At 39.7% G+C, this 19,612-nt stretch overlaps 1 protein-coding gene across 1 annotated transcript; it reads right to left on the minus strand.

Annotated features, from left to right (window-relative positions):
* Window positions 1-11,681: 11,681 nt before the first annotated feature.
* On the minus strand, window positions 11,682-12,659 carry LOC123782708 (olfactory receptor 52P1-like). Its single transcript, XM_045782981.2, has one exon. The coding sequence runs from the start codon at window positions 12,657-12,659 to the stop codon at window positions 11,682-11,684; it is 978 nt and encodes a 325-aa protein (XP_045638937.2).
* Between the last annotated feature and the right edge of the window lie 6,953 nt (window positions 12,660-19,612).

A 19,612-nucleotide genomic window follows, 5' to 3' on the forward strand; every position in this document is an offset into this window, starting at 1 on the left:
GCTGTGAGTGTAGACAATATGCCCGTGAGTAAATAAACAGCAAGGACAGATGACATTGCTTTTGCCCAAATATCCAAGACCCAGTTGTATCTCTAAATGACCTGTGGAACGAATAGATCTGGAAGAGTGTCTGGGGTGGTTTCTTAACATTTTGGCTTGTTCTGTTTGGGCTTGAACACAGAACCAATATATTCATGTTTTCATTGAGCTAATAACTAAAAAGGAAGAGGCCAAGATGGATCTATGTCTGTTTAACAAGAGCCCTCTTACAGCACGGGTCTCCTGATGCCTTTCACATCTGTGTTCGTGTTCGTAAGTACACACAAGATTTTTCTGTAAATAATCCAAGATCACCTTTCCTTGTCTGGGTGGAAAGTTTATACTTGCTTTCGTTTTCTATTTTCTATTTTTTGAATTCTGTGTCTGTTTCTAAAGAATGTCTTAATACTGAAAGGGATCTGACATACTCATTTTCTTTGGATACCACCTTAACATGTAGTAACTCTTCAGGAAATCGAGCTTTTCAATAGGAATTGTTTTTAATGCAATGGCAAGGCAACATGTTCACAATACCAATTGGATGATTGCAATGATGTGGATGCTTATAGCCAAAATGAAGGAGCTTGAAGAAGACATATAGACTCAGAATGTGGGGACTATTGAAATACGTGTCACAGAAGGTTTCATTGCAAGGGAAAACGAGTGTCCAGATGACTAATTCAACAGGCTTCTGAGACCAGGAAATTTACCTTAAAAAAACAAAACAAAAACAAGCTTATGTTAACAGGAAGCTACCTGTTCCTCAAGCAATATTCCGCGGTGACTCAAATCATGCATGAACAGCAGCTTATATGATGAAGCCTTGTCACGCTGAGATACTTAAATCGTTGTAGTGATTTCTATCCAATCATTTTAAATACATAGTTATCATAAGGTCAATCGCGTAATGTAATAAGGCAAATACAAGATTGGGTAGGTAGGCAAAATGACTCCATTTCTAACAAAAGTTAAAATGAATCTATGGGCTAAGAACTACCAAAAACTAAGATAGTCACAGTTTGGGGGATGCCTGGGTAGTTCAGTCAGTTAAGCATCTGCCTTTGGCACAGTTCATGATCCCAGAGTCCAGGAATCAAGCCCCACATCGGGCTCCTTGCTCAGCAGGAAGCCTGCTCCTCCCTCTGCCTGCTGCTTCCCCTACTTACGCTCTCTCCCTTTCTCTCGCTGATAAATAAGTCAATTAATTAATTAATTTTAAAAAAAAGGTAGTCACAGTTTTAGCACAGTTTTAAAGTTAAACAATTGTGATTATTGATGGTAAAGTCAGGAAAAAGAACCCTAAATTTCTAAATCCTTCTTAAATCTCTATCCCTGTGCTTGAGATACTTAAAAAGATATGACACTGCGGATAAGAGGTGTGTATGTACTTTTTAAACCCAGCCAGGACTTCTGTCCAATCCTGACCTCCTCTCTACTCTGTTCAGCTTGCCCATCTGTAAACCTTAAGAACATCTTCGGTTTATGTGGCCTTGACTGAGAGAGCCCTCTGTACTAAAGATTTATTTTCCGTTAATTTTCCCCAGTCTTGCCTAGCCTTCAGTGTAGGAAGATGCTCACAAATCGGGGGGGAATCATATTACCCTTTAAGAAGAGAAAGAAGCCATTATCTCCAGTCTATTCTGCTATTTATCTCTCTAAGTACACAAATTTCTTAATTCGTTCTTAACTCTGAAAATGTTTTTCTTATGAAGGGTGTCTTGGGGGAAGTTTGGCCTGGGGGAAGGAAACAGAGTAGAATCAGATAATTAATCTACGGTGGCTTCCCTGTGCCTTTGTGCACTTCATAACTCGGATTTCCCATTGAAGGGTGTATAATCCCTGGCCCCCCAGGCATAAATCCCTGACACTGACTTTTGGCCACCACCATGATCAGCATGTCAGAGTTTAAAAAACTAAGCACATAAAGGATTGAGTATTCTACTGTTATCAATATAATATTAATGATAGAGAAGAATGGTAACGTTCAAACTTTAGATAAACATGTGAGGACACTGGATAGTAAGAAACCATAAAGTTCAGGGCAATAGCTAAGGTTGAGGTAGTTTTGTGCTAGAATAGGAGTGAATGGAAGAGTCCTATCTTCTGTTTCTGACGTTCTATTAATTTCAGCAGAAATACCATCTGTTGTGACTGGATAAAGAAGATGTGTGATATATATATATACATATATATATATGCAATGGATATATATATCCATATATAATGGAATATTATGCAGCCATCAAAAAATGAAATCTTGCCATTTGCAATGATGTGGATGGAACTAGAGGGTATTATGCTAAGTGACATAAGTCAATCAGAGAAAGACAATTATCATATGATCTCACTGATATGTGGAATTTGAGAAACAAGGCAGAGGATCATAGGGGAAGAGAGGAAAAAGTGAAACAAGACAAAACCAGAGAGGGAAACACACCATAAGAGACTCTTAATCTCAGGAAACAGAGGATTGCTGGAGTGGAGGGGCGTGGGAGGGATGGGGTGGCTGGGTGATGGACATTGGGGAGGGTATGTGCTACGATGAGTGCTGTGTATGGTGTAAGACTGATGATTCACAGACCTAGTACCCCTGAAACAAATAATACATTATATGTTAAAAAAAAAAGAAAAGAAAAGAAGAAAAGAAAAGAAATACCATCTGTTGAAGTGGCTCTGTGCTAGTTATTCTAGGTATTTGTATATATAATAGCTCATAGAACCACTTCCACTCTAACTCAAGTTGTGTAATAATACCCATTTTGCAGATAACTTTACAGAAACTAAATTTCTTTGTAATTTCCCCATAATTATGCAGGTAGTAATAATGCTTGTAGAATTTTATTTACGTAAGGAATTGGTCTGAACAGATGCATGCTTTACTTCGTTGAATAGTGTCCCCCAAAATTCATGTTCACCCAGAACTTCAGAATATGACCTTATTTGGGCCTTTGTAATCAAATTAAGACAAGGTTATACTGGATTAGAGTAGGACCTAATCTAGTGACTGGGGCCTTCATAAGAAGGAAATGCGGACACAGACAAACACGCAATGAAGATGATGTGAAGAAACAGAAGGGAGAGAGCCGTGTGATGAAAGAGGCAGAGGTTGGAGTGACGTGTCTTCAAGCCAAGGAATACCAGGAATTGCCAGCGCTCATCAGAAGCTAGGAGAGAGGCCAGGAAAGACTCTCCCCTTTAGTCTTCAGAGTGAATGTGGCCCTGATGACAGCCTGACTTTGGACCAGCTGTAGCTTCCAAAACTATAAGAGGAGAAAAAAAATTGTGTTAAGAGACCTACTTTGTTTTTGGTTTTAAGTTTTTATTTAAAATCGAGTTAGTTAACATGCAGTATTATATTAATTTCAGGTGTACAACTTATCATTCAACAATTCTATACATTACTCAGTGCTCATCACGATAAGTGTGTTCTTAATCTCCTTCATGTTTTTCACCTATCCCGCCCTCACCTCCCCTCTGGTAACCATCAGTTTGTTCTCTATAGTTAAGAGTCTGTTTCTTGGTTTAACTCTCTCTCCATTTTTCCCCCTTTGCTCATTTTTGTTTCTTAAATTTCACATATGAACAAAATCATATGGTACTTGTCTTTCTCTGACTGACTTATTTTGCTTAGTATTTTACTCCCTAGCTCCCACCACATCATTGCAAATGGCAAGATTTCATTCTTTTTCATAGCTGAGTAATATTCCGTTATATATATATGTATATATATACATATACATACATACATATGTATATATACATATATACATATACATACATATACATATATACATATATATAAAATATATAAGTGTCTAATATGTATGAGATGTACATATCTGATATGTATATATCATCTTCTTTATCCATTCATCATTTGATGGACACTTGGGCTATTTCCATAATTTCGCTATTGTAGGTGATCCTGCTATAAACATCAGAGTGCGTGTATCCCTTTTAAGTAGTATTTTTGTATTCTTTGGGTAAATACCTAGTAATGCAATTGGTGGGTTGTAGGGTAGTTCTATTTTTTAATTTAAGTTCAATTATCCAAAGTATAGTACATCGTTAGTTTTTGATATAATGTTCAATGATTCATTAGTTGCGGATAACACCCAGTGCTCATCACATCATTTTTAGCATTTTGAAGAACCTCATAATGTTTTCCTCAGTGGCTGCACCAGTTTCCAAAGAAGACATACATATGGCCAACAGACACATGAAAAGATAATTAATATCACTGATCATCAGGAAAATATAAATCAAAACTATAGTGAGTTACCACCCACAGCTGTCCGAATGGCTAAACTCAACAACAGAAGAAACAACAGGTATTGGCAAGGATGTGGAGAAATGGGAACCCTCTTGCCCTGTTGGGAATGCTAACTGGTGCAGTGATCTAATTTGTTTTAAGCCCTAAGAAACAAGTGTACATATGAACTATTACCAGTCATTAGCTAACTGGAATGTTTATATTATATCTTTGTATTTTAATGTTTATATTTCATGTAGTGTATTTCGGTGATTAGGTACAGTAAGAAAGAAAAAGGTACAGTAAGAAAGAAAAAGAGCTACAGTAAGAAAGAAAAAAATGCATATACTCTTTCCTCTAATAGTCACATTTCTGCTTCAATAATACTTGTCATATGCAGGGGGAAAATGGTTAGTATAACAAGGTGCTTATTATACATTTTTGACAAATAAACATCTGTCCATCAGTAGGTGACTGTTGGAATAAATGTTGACAATCATACGAAGGAATGCTCAGGAGTCATAAAGAATAAAATAGGTCTATTTTTGCTGATAGGACACAATTGCTAAGAAGTAACACTAAGTAAACACATTTAAAAATTTATAATGTGTTTTCATGTGTGTAAATTATGAACATTAATTCAATTTTGCCCATAGAAGTTACTTCTTGTTTAATGTTCGCTATAAATCTTTTTCTATAGAAGACATATAGACACCTATCTTAAGATGCATTTTCTTGGGGCACCCTCGTGGCTCAGTCAGTTAAGTGCCTGCCTTCAGCTCAGGTCATGATCTCAGGGTCCTAGGATTGAGCCCCACACCACGCTCCCTGCTCAGTTGGGAATCTGCTTCTCCCTCTCCCTCTCTCATTGCCCCTCCCCCATCCACTCATGCCCACACAGTCCTCTCTCTCAAATAAATAAATAAATAATATATTTTTAAAAAGATGCAACTAATGAATCGTTCAACACTACAACAAAAACTAAAGCTGAGCATAATTTTAAAAAGATGCGTTTTCTCATGTTCACTTAGAAATTAAATAAAATTTAGAATATTCTATCATCAAATTTACAGCGGTACTCAACAATAGCATATATTTAGATATCAATGACTCAATCCTACTTTCAGGATTCTGAGTTATCCAGAAAACAAGAATTGATTATATCAGAATGGGAAAAAATGTCCTAATGTTATTGTGTTATTAATGTGTTACTAAAAATAATATGTTTATTAAACACACTAGTAAAAATAATAAGTTTTAGAACATCTAAACACGAAATAATTGGTGTTGCCCTTAATACTGTACTTAAGCAAATGACAGACCATTCAAATAAAATGTGATAGAAAGAGACTTGATACAAATTGAAAATTTTTTTTCACCTGTCAACCATTGCTTAAACTTTCTCTTGTCAGATTGTATGCATGTAGCTCAGTAATCCAAAGTGGAACGTGCCTGAAATCAGACCACCTCCAGGACAGCTCTGCTACATGACACTGGTACCCACAGCCCACAGTTCACAGCAAAATCTCCTGAAGTGTGATGGAGTTTCCTTCCATTACATTCAGCACGTTTTTGCATGGACCTGTTTGACTACACTTCTGTTCTTCTATTAACTATTTGAGCTAATATTTAAACACTCAATTTCTGGCCTCTGTCCCTATGAGTTTTAGAAAGCATCTAATCTGTAGCTTCTTCCATTGAACTATAATATAAAAATGCTGAGAACTTCCTAATAGTCCCCAAAACAATAACAAGACTTTTTATTTTTTTGCATTGAACTGTATACCTTAAACAAACAAAATAAAGCAATGTTTGTCAAAAGCTGAAGAACTGACCACTACAGAAAGAGGTCCTCAGTTGGTGGCACATATTCAAAGTATCCATCTCTCAGATTTATGTATGTATACATGTATGTATGCATACGTATGTGTGTGTGTGTGTGTGTGTGTGTGTATAGACACACATATGCAGACAGAATGGAGCATTGAACTGTTTGATACGGTTACTGACATGGAAGACTCCAAGAACAAAGAGCATGATATTTTAAAAACAGGCAAAATGCAACAAGGGACACCCAATAGATTGATGGCTTTGGTTAGCTAATGTGAACTAATAAGCTAAGAAGTTGTAAAGATGCCAGCACATTCTCGGGCGTATTGATCTAATAAAACAGCCAGCCACAGGACTGAAGTTTTAAGAACAGAACTCCAAAGCAGTGGTACTTTAAGTAGAGGCAGAAAAACTCACCTAAATATCCCTTTTTTTTTTTTTAAATATCCATTTTAACTCATAGCAGGGATGTTTGGAAAAAGCATATTCAGCCTCATAATATGGAATTGTGTGTCATACAAGCAGAAATGAATTATTTAAATGCACAAAGTAAACAAGCTCGCAAAGCTACATTGGACACTTGAGATAAGAATAAGGAAAATCTCCAAGGTTCTCACAAATGTCCGCGCCCCTGCACAGCCACGGAAGGCACTCAGGAGAGGCTTGTTGTGGTGCTTTCACTTCCGTCAAAATGGAGCATGAGCTCAACATAGCTCAGGTTCACAACCAAGGGAAAGTGTAGGAAGCGCTACAGGAAAAGGAGCCCTGCAGCGAGAGAAGAAGCATGGTCTTTCTCAGAAGTCCCGGACAGTGAGGCGGGGGACAGGGAGACCAAAGGAGGGGCTCCGCCAGCTTCATCTGTCTCTATTCCTGGGTCTGTTTCACGACATTTGTGTCGGAGGAGACTGCTCATGGGTAGGAAAGTGTGATTTACCAAAGAAACAGAGTAGAAACATCCAGAAATGAATGAATTAAGAAAAAAAAACCCAGCCAAGAATATACCCATTGCCCCATGTCAAGGGGCAGGAAGACTACTTCAACAGGCAACAGCAGAGAAAGGAAAAAGCAAAAACAAAAAACCTGCTGCAAGTAAAAGATCAAAGCTAAGTAAGTGTCTGGGAATATGGATGGGAGAGTCAGCATTGTGAGAAAGGGAACTATATCTAGATAATTATATTTATGCGTTAATATTTTATTTTATTTATTTTTTTATTTTATTTATTTTTTTAAAAGATTTTATTTATTTGACAGATAGAGACAGCTAGTGAGAGAGGGAACACAAGCAGGGGGAGTGGGAGAGGAAGAAGCAGGCTCCCAGCAGAGGAGCCTGATGTGGGGCTCGATCCCAGAACGCCGGGATCACGCCCTGAGCCGAAGGCAGACGCTTAACGACTGAGCCACCCAGGCGCCCCAGTGCATTAATATTTTAATATGTAAGGCAATTACGAGTACACATAACAATGTCTAAGTGATTGACTTTGCGAAGTGACATCACGTATAAGTAGGTGGACAATTTTATATCCTATAGTGTATCCTACCACATTCGATTGCCTTTCCGAGTGCAGGTATTATTTTAACAGCAACAACGGAAATTGGGAGAGCAAGCATAAACAACATTCTTATTTCGTTCTGTGTGAAAAAGAAAACTTGGAGAAAAATAAGGATTGAAGAGAGCCATGCGCATCATTAGACACTTTTTCAGAGCTCTTTAAAATATTTTTAAGGATTATTTTTAGGGAATATCTGCTCAGGTTGCCTGAGTTAGCTGTAACTGTGGAAACTAAGTTATCATAATAAATATAGATGATCTTATTACTAAAAGTTAGAAAATTCAGATAATAATTCTGTTGGATGGGCTCAAGATGTGAGCTCCCTGTTAATCTCAAAGTCAATCCTCAGGCTTCATGTGAGGCCTCAGGCGTGTGGACTGTTTCAGGAGATAAGCCCCATGTCACTTCCTAATGCCCTTGGTCCCACTTCCTCTTCAGCCACTGGTGCTGTGACCAGTTCCGGGCAGGTGCAACCAGATAGTGGACATCAGGTCACACCTGGTGCCTGGAGCTCCTTGTCATGGGACTTCTCCAACTCCATGGCATGGGACAGCCCAGCCACCATCTCTGCGGTCATGCCTACACAACCCCAAATTACTGGGGTTGAGAACAGAGGAGCCCTGAGCTCCACAGGAGCCACTGGGTAAAACCCTCTCAGCTCTTGGGGATGACAGTTCTGAAATGCATTTCCTAAGACTCTGCAGCTGGTCCTGGCAGAGCTGGACACCGGTCCCCACTAGTCCTGTGCCACTGGATAAAAATTCCCTGTATTGGCTTTTCCTCTTCGGGTTTCACTCCACCTGTTTTGCACACCCAACCCCTGTGATCGCTTTTCTAAATAACACCCCCGTATTCAAGCTTTTGTCTTAGGCCCTGCTTTCTGGCACACCCAGCATATGCTCCCCAGTGGTGAAAACTCCAGGGCTTCTGCCCCAAGACCTCAGACTCCAGTGAGAGGTGTTGCCTCCCTCAGCATTTTTTCGGGTTAATTATATACAAAATCATTATATAATCATTGGTATAATTATTTATAATTGATTTGGGGGCTTAGGACATCTCCAGGCAGTAATCCCTCAGGAAAAATTATGAAAATGAAATGGATTCGGCATTGACTCAGCCTCCAAAGACCTGACAGCCAGGCAGAAAGTGGTTTAAATTTGACCAAGATACCAACACATACGAACGTTGTTCTCATTTTTGCACGACTAGGAAGATTCTATAGGGTGAAGGGTAAACTAGTCTATTAATCTGTCTGTCAACATAACAACACTGCAACCAGTATTAAGGTTAACTAACTGCAAGCTTATGCACTCCTTGCTTGCAGACATAAGTGCCTTGCTCTGTAGCAGAACCAACTTACTTTCCTTGAGATTTGCAGACCACTGGCCTTGAGGAAAGAAGGACCAGAACCTTCCCAGAAGATAAGTCCTGACTTTATTCAAATACAACTGCCAGGGACGCCAGAGGGTCTGTTCAGGTATCCACATGAGAATAACTGCCTGTGTACCTCCCTCTCCTACAGAGAGACACCCGACCTTTTCCCAAGCCTTCCCCTTAACTCCTTCCTGTTGCTCCTGGACAGGGAAGATGTCTTAAAGACATTAGTCCACCACCTTCCCAAGTTGCTGGCTTCCTGGAAAAGCTAACCTTTCTCCCCCTCCCCCCCCGGCCATCACTTGTCTCCCTGATATTGATTTTCCAAGCAGAAAGCAGCCAAACCTTAGTTGGGAAGCAGTACTCTGTCCCATATCATCATCTGGCACATTTCCAGCAAGGCCACAGGAGAGAAATCAAGCTCATCCCGCAGTAAGAACAATCAACCACAAATTAGTAACACTTAGGAAGAAAAATATAACCCCAGCGAGAAAGGCTGACACAGCCAGGCTTCCTTTCTGTGGCTTCTCTGATTTTCTAGTTCCCCAAGTTGTCCCAGAGTCAGCTGCTACTGCCCGTGTTCCCCAAGCGTTCTCCCAAGTGTATTGTGTTCAGGACTTAATAAAATTTTAACCCAAAAATTCAGTAAAACAAAGAAAGACTTCTCTGTTTACAGAACAGGTCACCAAAAAACAAAAGGAAAACTATTACAGCAGATGGACTCCCTTCTGTACCCAAAAGCCATTTGAATCAGATGAAAAGGAAATCACTCTCAGATCTCAACAAAACCTAAGCCTCCTGCTATCAAAGCTCCTCAGATTATGAGTCTCTCAGGCCTGTTCACTCTCTGCTACTTATTTGTCCATTAAATTATGTATCATAAAACCTTGTGCTTGGGGTTTTGTCTTGGTGTCAATTGTGTCTATGCTTTGTGGAGGATTCGATGTCTGATGTTGGTACTTCCTTCAGCCAGGCAGGACCCTGCTCCTCACTCTCTGCTCCCGTTTCTTCCTTTCATAGAAAAGGCACTTCCTTTTTTTAATATATAATAATATTTTTTATTATATTATGTTAGTCACCGTACAGTACATCCCTGGTTCTTGATGTAAAGTTCGATGATTCATTAGTTGCGTATAACACCCAGTGCACCATGCAATACGTGCCCTCCTTACTACCCATCACCAGCCTATACCATTCCCCCACCCCCCTCCCCTCTGAAGCCCTCAGTTTGTTTCTCAGAGTCCATAGTCTCTCATGTTTCATTCCCCCATCTGATTACCCCCCCTCTTTCATTATCCCTTTCTTCTCCTACCAATCTTCCTAGTTCTTATGTTTCATAGATGAGAGAAGTGAAATAAGTCAAGCAGAGAAAGACAATTATCATATCACCTTATATCAAGCTCTGAAGTATTCTACCTTCCTCAGTCCTTGTTATTGAACTGTTCAGGCTACTGGAAATGTTTATTATTATTTCTGACAGCAGGCACAACACTCTGAAGAAGTTTCATTCATTTCCCTCCTGTTGAAGTATTGTAAGAGTTCCATCTACATAGTGGCCATGTGGCATTGAGGGTAGACATCTTATTGACTAAATTTTGCCTCATATATGAGTTCTACAATATGATGAACATGCTAGAACCTTTCTGCTTTCAAGCTCCATGCAACCTCTAATACATGCCGTCACATCACATTAATTCTCTAGAGCAAGAACGAATATCCTCGTACTGTAACGAATTCCCACATTGGGGCACAGGATCTCAGCTCCACGCGGCCCTGAGTACCTGTTCAGGACTTCTTCCTGGGCACCCACAGAAATTGCCTTCCAGAGGGCTACGATCAACGAGTTTCAGTATAAAACAGACTTGTACAACTAAAACCATTAACAGGACATTCTCAGAAGGTCTCCTTGTACGAGAATCTTGCCAAACAGTGAAATACTTGAGAGGAACAGGAGAGGTGACTCTGGGAGTTTGAACAAGTACAAAATTAGGTCAAATGCTTATAAACCTTAAAGCTCAGGAGCTTCCCTTTTTTCCTTTTCCTCTGAAATGTCTCTGAGTGTTACAGATGATGTCTCCTGTGCATATTCCTTGGTTCTTCATGGAAACAACAAAGTCTTCTACCCAAAGGTAAGGCCAGCCAGCAGAGAAAATAACATAATCACTATAAATACTATCTTGTACTTTCCGTGTCCCTCCTCACTGTCCCCAATCGACACCTCCCACTTCCCCTTAAACACCCAACTACAAACGCACACTCACAGCCAGCACACCTTGGTACTGCATGCGAGTTGGCGGGCAAGTCCTTATTTGCTTTATGTTGCCTGGATAGGGCACATTCCACCTTATTTCACAGGCACTCAGTGTGTATTTTCATCCAAAGTGCTTTAGAAACACATTATTTGGTCAACTACCATGTCAACTGTGGAGAGACTATATCATTACTTTCATTTCAAAAGAGATGATACTCTTCCTTTGAAGTTACTGAACAAGATCTCCTGTCCCTTTGCCTCTCTGTGCAAGATTTCGGCAATCAATCTGACAGTCTGACACATTTCCGCCACTAGCCAATTTGCCCAGAAATTGCCTCCACTTAGCATGTTTTCCTCGTCCACCTCACCCACCAGGGCTGGTTGATCAGACAGGCTTCTGACCACGGGCAACGGTCATGGGCTTCTTCGTCCAGCAGCCATATTTGGTCAGTTTGTCCCGAAACTCCTTGGTTTTCACCGCATAAATAATAGGATTGAGCGTTGGAGGTACAAGGAAGTAGAGGTTTCCAAGAATGGTGTGCACATGCGGTGGAATTCCCCTGCCAAAGCGGTGAGTGAGGAAAGAGAACAGTGAGGGAGTATAAGAGATAAGCATGACACAGATGTGTGCGGTGCAGGTGTTCACTGCTTTGTGGTGGGCTTCCTTCGAAGAAAGTCGCAGGACAGCCTGGATGATAAGCACATAAGAGGAGGCAATGGCTGAGATGTCTAGCCCTGCAACCAACAAGGCCACCACCAGACCATATATCCGGTTGACTGTGGTATCCACACACACCATCTTCACCACAGCCATGTGCTCACAATAGGTGTTTGGGATGACATGATTTGCATGAAAAGGCATCTTCTGGAGAAGGACAGGCATGGGAAGAATGAAAAGGATGGCTCTCACTACACTCAGTAAGCCGATGAGCCCAATGCGACTATGGGAAAGGATGGTGGCATAACGTAGGGGCTCGCAGATGGCCACATAGCGGTCAAAGGCCATGGTCATCAGGATGGCAGACTGCAAGGCAGATATGGAGTGGATGAAGAACAGCTGGACCAGGCAGCCCACAAAGCTGATCTCATTTTGGCCAAACCAGAAGATGCACAGCACCTTGGGAATGGTGGTAGTGGACATGCCCAGGTCTGTGAGGGCCAACATGCAGAGGAGAAGGAACATGGGCTTATGCAGGGAGCGCTCTGTGCAGATGATGAAGATGATGGTGCAGTTCCCAAGGATGGTGACGAAGTACATGGAAGAGAAGGGGATAGAGATCCATCTGTGTTTGTCCTCCATCCCAGGAATGCCTTGGAGAATGAGGAAAGGAGGATGACCCAGGGAGGCATTGCAAGCAGTCATGGGGACACCCTGGTGCAGTTCCTGAGAAGAACAATAAAAACTTTCATGAGCCTCAAACTGAAAAGAATCATGGGTTTCAAAGTAGAAAACAAAAGGGGGGAACGATAAGATACACAAAAGTTGTTCTGAAATCAAGGCGATATATATTACAGATCATAGTCAAATATTATGTGCCTCAGTATATAACATACTGTAGTATTCCAGTAATAACAATGTGGTCTTACAACATTAATATCTCATAGAATATATTCATTTTGAATATCTTTATTAAAGATGTGCTTAATTTTCACAAATAGACCATGTCATTAAGTTTATAACTAATATGTGAATATTTCAATGGGTATCCTCTTTAAGAATAGAACTTGAAGAATGTGAGACAAAAATGGATAGATATACCATGAAACATGACAGAATATTCAATACCACTCTCAGTAAACAGAAGATGAAACAGGTCAACAAAAGAGCTTTTCAGAAATACGATAGGTTAAATGCTTACAACAGAATTGTTCACCAAACCTTTAGGATACACATTTGTAGCACATAAGGGACTTGGAGGGTCCTCTGATGACAACTGTTCAATGAGTATCAAGAATGAGCAGGTGGCAGGCTTCTGGGCACTTGACACAAGGCTGCCAGAATGGGACTATGAAGCCCAGCTCACCAGGAACCACTCACCTGAATGTGAGGCAGCGTGTGGGAAGCTGGGCTCGGACAACTTCTTCAAACATGTGTGTCTGAGTGTGGACAGCTGTCTGTAGCTGTATGTACATGCACAACCATATGGCTCCTGGACCGCACACTCAGGGCCCTGCATGTCCCCACTCCTCACTCTCAGGCACCCAGAAGACTTGGTGTGGCCATTTTAGTCACTTAAGGAATGGCCCCCTGGGTGCCCAGATTAGCTCTTTGCCACTCCCTCCTTCCCCAAACACACACAACAAGGCACCACTGCCATTGTGTGCAAACTTGACCCTGGAGGTTTCCCTGAGCTCCCAAGGAGATGGGGCTGGTCAACCCTAGGGGTTCTGGGCATGTTGCAGTCTTTGGCAATAATGGATGAGCCTCTAGAGAGAGGTTGAAGTTAAAGCTGAATCTGGAACTAAATTAGGACCTGGGAGCTTGTATCCCCAAAGTCCTCTTTCCCAAATGGTGTAGCTGTGGGAGCCCAGTCAGTCCTTACTCTTTGGCTGGGGTAGTCACGCTCCTGAAGGCATCAGAGGTACAGCCCCTGTTTTTGGACACCCTGATAAAATACTGTTATCAGCTCTAGTTCTGTTGATCCTTAGAGTCTTCCAGGGTTTTTTCTGTCTTTCCCAGGCCAATGACAAACGTAGACATCTCCCACAGTGTATTTATGCATACTCACCTCTCCTAAACAGCATCCGCTCAACTTCTGGGTCCAGATGTGGCAATATTTATTTATTATTAGTTCAGAGGAAGAAAGTTTGTAAAAAAAAAAAAAAATTCTGCCATGTCCATTACAGGATGCACAACACCAAACATTGTCAAAATCACGCAAATTCACTTCAGGAGTGGAATTCAGAAGGCCAGATTCTAAACCATGATGTAGTGCAAATTCTGTTTACAAACAGGCCCTGTAGGGAGTCTCTGTTCTGAGTCAGGTGTCAGCAGGAGGGAAGCAGTGGCTGAGGGAGGGAGTAGCAGATGAAGGGTGTGGAACAATGGATACATCTAGAGAAGGAATCTCCAAGAAAAATAGGCAAGTGTATGTGCATCTGCTCATAGACACATCTGCACAGCTTCCCCCGCAGTAAGCTGGTTCTAGTACCGTGCCCAAATCCTGGGCTCAGTCCTTCTTTTCTCTCTGCCCCAGAGAGAGCCTGATGGATAATAATGACAGGTAGGAACCAGCAAGACTCCACTACTGTCTCAGTTTAACATTCATGATCCTGAGAACTCCCTGCATACAATTTCTAAAGGATCTTTTCTTTTAGCTTCTTTGCCCAAAGTTGTCTCAAGTGCTGTAGTATTGCCCGGAATCTCTGACCTCTCAGTCACAAGTTTTAAGCTTGCTCTTTGGATAATCACACTACTCAGGGAGAGTAATTCCCGTCTGATTTCTCCCCAGCTACTGTACCCTGACCATTAGCATCACGTTTGTCACATGGAGGGCAGATCATAAGAGCCAAATAAATGAATAAGGGAATGAATAAGCCTATAAATAAATTCTTCATATGAAGTAATTATTGTGTCCTAGTTTATGAGATCTTACGTGGCTTGTTTTCTTGTGTTTATAAAAACCAGAAGCACAACTATATTTGAAGGCTATGTCTTCTCCTTCAGTGAATTCATAAATCAGGGCCAATCCAATTTCAATGCTTCATTCTTCTTGGAATCTTGACGAAATGATTCTGAAATTCAACTGAGAATGGGGCCCTAGGTGGCTCAGTTGTTTGTGCCTCTAACTCTTGAATTTACTACATTCTAGGGGTTATGAGCTCGAACCCTATACTGGGCTCCACCGCAAAGCCTGCTTAGGATTCTCTCTCTGCCTCTAACTCTGCCTGTCCTGTCTGCCCATGCTCTCTCCCAAAATATATAAATAAATAAATAAATAACCTTGAAATGCAACTCAAAAAACAAACATCAAAGATAGTAATGATATAGATAGGAGCTCTTACCCTACTAGAAACTATAATGTATTACAAAATGGTTATACTTGAAACAATGAAGCTATGGTGTGGGTAGGCTGATTATTCGAGCAGAATAACATCAATACAGATGCCTAAGTATGTATGCCATATATTATATGATAGATAATGTATCTGAACAGTGGAGAAAAATAGATTATAGATAATAAAATTATATTATATTATTAGAAATATAAAAATAAAAAAATCTGTATTTTTCATATAGCTCATGATGTTCTCATGTCTAGGTAGGTCAATATAGTGTTCTCTTCTTTTAATCTATGTTGGAACCGCAAAGGTGATAAAGGCTAATATAGCATGTATCCTATATTCACAATGTAGATTTAAAAAATGTTGCAAAAACAGTAAGTGCTTCCTGTATACTTTATTTGTGTGGCATTTCTTTTTCTTAGCCTTCAAAGATGAATTGTATCCTATAAGTCCCTCAACATTTAATATTTTTTATACATTTACCACATAAATGTGAATCCTAATTCAATGAGTATCATGCCATACATTTTAAGGTCTTTATAAATGGGTTTATGGAATGCCAGCTTACAAACCTTGATTTTTCTCAACGTTGTAATTGTGAGATACACTCATGTGGATGCAGGCATGCAGGTCTGGGGAAGTATTCCTTATTGCTATAAAAAGATATTTTTCACTACTCAATAGAGGTACTAAATGCACCCATATATTTTAATAAGTGGATACCACAGTTAATTAATGAAATTATTTGAATGAAGGTATTATACTTTCTTGAGTCGTCTTTGCTGAATACTTAGCTTTATGTATTATTTATAACACATTTACAATTATTTACAATTATAATGTTATTAATATTTTTATATAAAGCTGTCTTTCTGCTTTCTTGACTGGCTATATCAAGAAAGCAGAAAGACACTGGATGATAAAAATTTTAAAACATATGTGCCTTAGTGTGTTTTGTCATCTTTGAAGTATGAGCCCTGATATGACCAGTCAGGCCAGGAGCCACACAGGCGTGTGCTCCCGAACTCTCCAAGTGAGCATACCATGGGAAGGTAAGTGGAAAGTCAGAGACCAGGGGCTCACAGGTGAGTGAAATCAGGGAAGGTTTCTGGGAGTGACCGGGCCATAGATGGAGTTTATGCCAATACCCAAGCAGAAAAGAGTGAGAGAGGCATCCTTCCCTGGAGCCATCTTGCCTTGAGAGATCCTTGTAGGTGAGGTGAGAGTCATCATTCCTACCTCACTGAAGTCCAGGCTCTGGGACTCAAACAGCCTCATTTTCAGAAGGGACATGAACATTAAGTTCATCTGATTGTCCTCTCCTCAAAAGAATTTTAGAATGTGGAAACACCTAGGACAACATCAAAAAAAATTCTATAGTCATTAAAAAGAATATTGTTTCTTCTATCCCCTCTTTACCTACAACTGTTTTATTAAAGACCAACGAATTTTGTGTGTTTTCTCAATTGCAATATGCATTTCTCATATCCTACTCGTTTATTACTTCATACTAATATTCACTGTAGCTATAAATTGTATCGGTAATGTTATGATGAGATTTAATTACTAACGAAATTACTATTTTATTTGAAATTGAAGCCATAAAATAGATTTTGCACTAATATGAAATGGTTGCTAAGAACTAGTATTATTTAACAAAATGAACCAATAAAAAAGTATAATAACGTGTTCCCACTTGTGTAAATGGTAAAGTATAACTCTATGTTCCATAGAAGATGTGTGAAAGTGCCCATGGTATGTTAAGGCTGCATTTTTCTTAACTTCACTTAGTAACTAGCCAAAAATTAGAATATCCTACCACCAGATTTATAGTGGTCCCCAACTATAGCATCTATCCAGATGTGGTGACCAAATCCAGTTTTCAGGATTCTAAATTCCCTAAACCTCAGAATCTGGCTACATTAGAATGGGCTAGAATTTCATTTTTTTTTCCCTATCTGCCATTATTTATTTAATTTCCAAAACATTTCACATAAAAATACATTGAATAATTATAAATTATTGATGTAAGCCAGACATGATTTAGGTGATTTAGGTGTGGACAAATCTGTGATGTAGAATCTATCATGATTCTTATTTTCAAAACAATTCATGGTTGGATTTAACTGTCTACTTGCATTTCTTCTACTTTATTTTTAATTCTGTATAGTCAACATACAGTGCTATATTCATTTCAGGTGATTCAACAGTCCCATATATTACTCACTGCTCATCAAAATAAGTGTCTACCTTCACCTGCTTCACCCATCCCTCCACCCAAGACCCCTCTGGTAACCAAACACCAATTTGTTCTCTGTAGTTAAGAATCTGGTAAATGAATTCAGTAAGGTTGCAGGATACAAAATCAATGTACAGAAATCTGTTGCATTTCTATGGACTACTAATGAAGCAGCAGAAAAAGAATTTCAGAACACAATCCCATTTGCAGTTGCACCAAATATAATAAAATACCTAGGAATAAACTTAACCAAGGAGATGAGAGACCCATAGTCTAAAGACCATGAAACATTGGTGGAAGATTGAAGAGGACACCAAAAAAAAAAAAAAAAAAAAAAAAAAAAAAAAAAAAAAAAAGGAAAGACATTCCATGCTCAGAGATTGGAAGAACAATTATCCTTAGAGTTTCATAATGTTTGTGCTGTTTAAAATAATTTTTAAATAACCTTTTAGAACATCTAAATACAAAATAATTGGTTTTGCCCTGAATATTGGATGTAAGCAAATGGCAGACCATTCAAATGAAATGGGATTGAAGGAGACTTGATACAAATTGAAATCATCTTTTTTCACCTGTCAACCATTGCTTAAACTTTCTCTCATCATTTGTATGCATGTAGCTCAGTAATCCAAAGTGGAACTTGCCAGAAATCAGACCACCTCTGAGACAGCTCTGCTACATGGGACTGGCATCCACAGCCCACAGTTCACAGCAAAATCTCCTGAAATGTGATAGAGATTCTTTCCACTGCAGTCAGCAGGGTTTTGCGAGACCTGCTTGACTTCACTTCTCTTTTTTATTAACTATTTGAATTAGTATTTAAATACTCAATTTCTGTCTTCTGTCCTGTATACATTTGAGAAAGTATCAAATCTGTAGCTTTTTTCCATTGAACTATGATACAAAAATGCTAAGAACGTCCTAGTAATCCCCAATATGGAAACAGGACTTTTTGTTCATTTATTTGTGCTTGTATTGAGCTTTATAAGCTTAAAGAAATTAATAAAAAAATAAAGTAATATCAGTCAAAAGCTGAAGTATTGACCACTGGAACAAGAGGCCCTTGGTGGCATATATTCAAAGTATCAATCCATATATATATATATATATATATATATATATATCTCCACATCTATATAAATGTCTAAATATCTGTGTATGTGTGTATAGACATCATTCCCACAGGATCGAGTATTGACCTGCATGATACAGTTACTGACATGTCAGACTCCAAGACCAAAGAACATGATATTTTAAAAACAGTCAGGCAAAATGCAACAAGAGACACCCAATAGATTGATAGCTTTGGTTTGCTAATGTGAACTCAATACAGCTAAGAAGTTGTAAAGATGCTAGCATATTCTTGGGTGTAGTGGTCTATTAAAGCAGCCAGCGACATGACTGAAGTTTCAGGAACGTAACTTCAACACAGTTGTACTTAAATAGAGACAGAAAAACTCACCTAATTTTCCATTTTAAACTCATTGTAGGTATGTTTGGAAAAAGTATATGCAGCTTCAAAGTATGGAATTGTGTGTCACACAAGCAGAAATGAACTATTTAAAAATACAAACTAGGCAAGATGGTAGAAGACTAGGGAACCTTGTTTCATCGGGTCCCTTGAATTTAGCTGGATATCTATCCAACCATTCTGAACAACCATGAATTCAGCTGGAGATGTAAGAAAATGTATCTGGAACTCTACAAGTAGAAGTGATTGGTTTTTGCAAGGTAGGAGTTGTGGAGATGTGAGTCTGTGGGGAGGTGCCAGAAGATAAACAGAGGGGGGAGGGAGCCTCCATAAGCCAGCATGGAGCACAAAATCAGAACCCTTAGAAATCTGCTCCAGTGAGAGACATCCCTTTCTGAAAGGGGGATGAAAAGGGCAGAATCCTAGGTGGGTCAGTGTGATCTCAGGATCCCAGGAGTCACAGAAGGAATGGGCTGCCTGAGCTAGTAGAGTGCCCAAGCAGTGGATAGGGGAAACTAGTTACCGTCAGCAAGCCCAGGAGGGACTCAGCTTGGGTTGCTATAAATTGCAAGCTGGGCCAGTTAGGGGACCTCTCTCTGCC

Source organism: Ursus americanus, chromosome 16 (assembly GCF_024610735.1).
Source record: "Ursus americanus isolate L20-20 chromosome 16, mUrsAme1.1.p, whole genome shotgun sequence".
NCBI lineage: Eukaryota > Metazoa > Chordata > Mammalia > Carnivora > Ursidae > Ursus > Ursus americanus.

Excerpts from the sequence above, each read along its gene's own strand:
- LOC123782708 (XM_045782981.2), bottom strand. The coding sequence starts at position 12,659 with ATGACTGCTTGCAATGCCTCCCTGGGTCATCCTCCTTTCCTCATTCTC.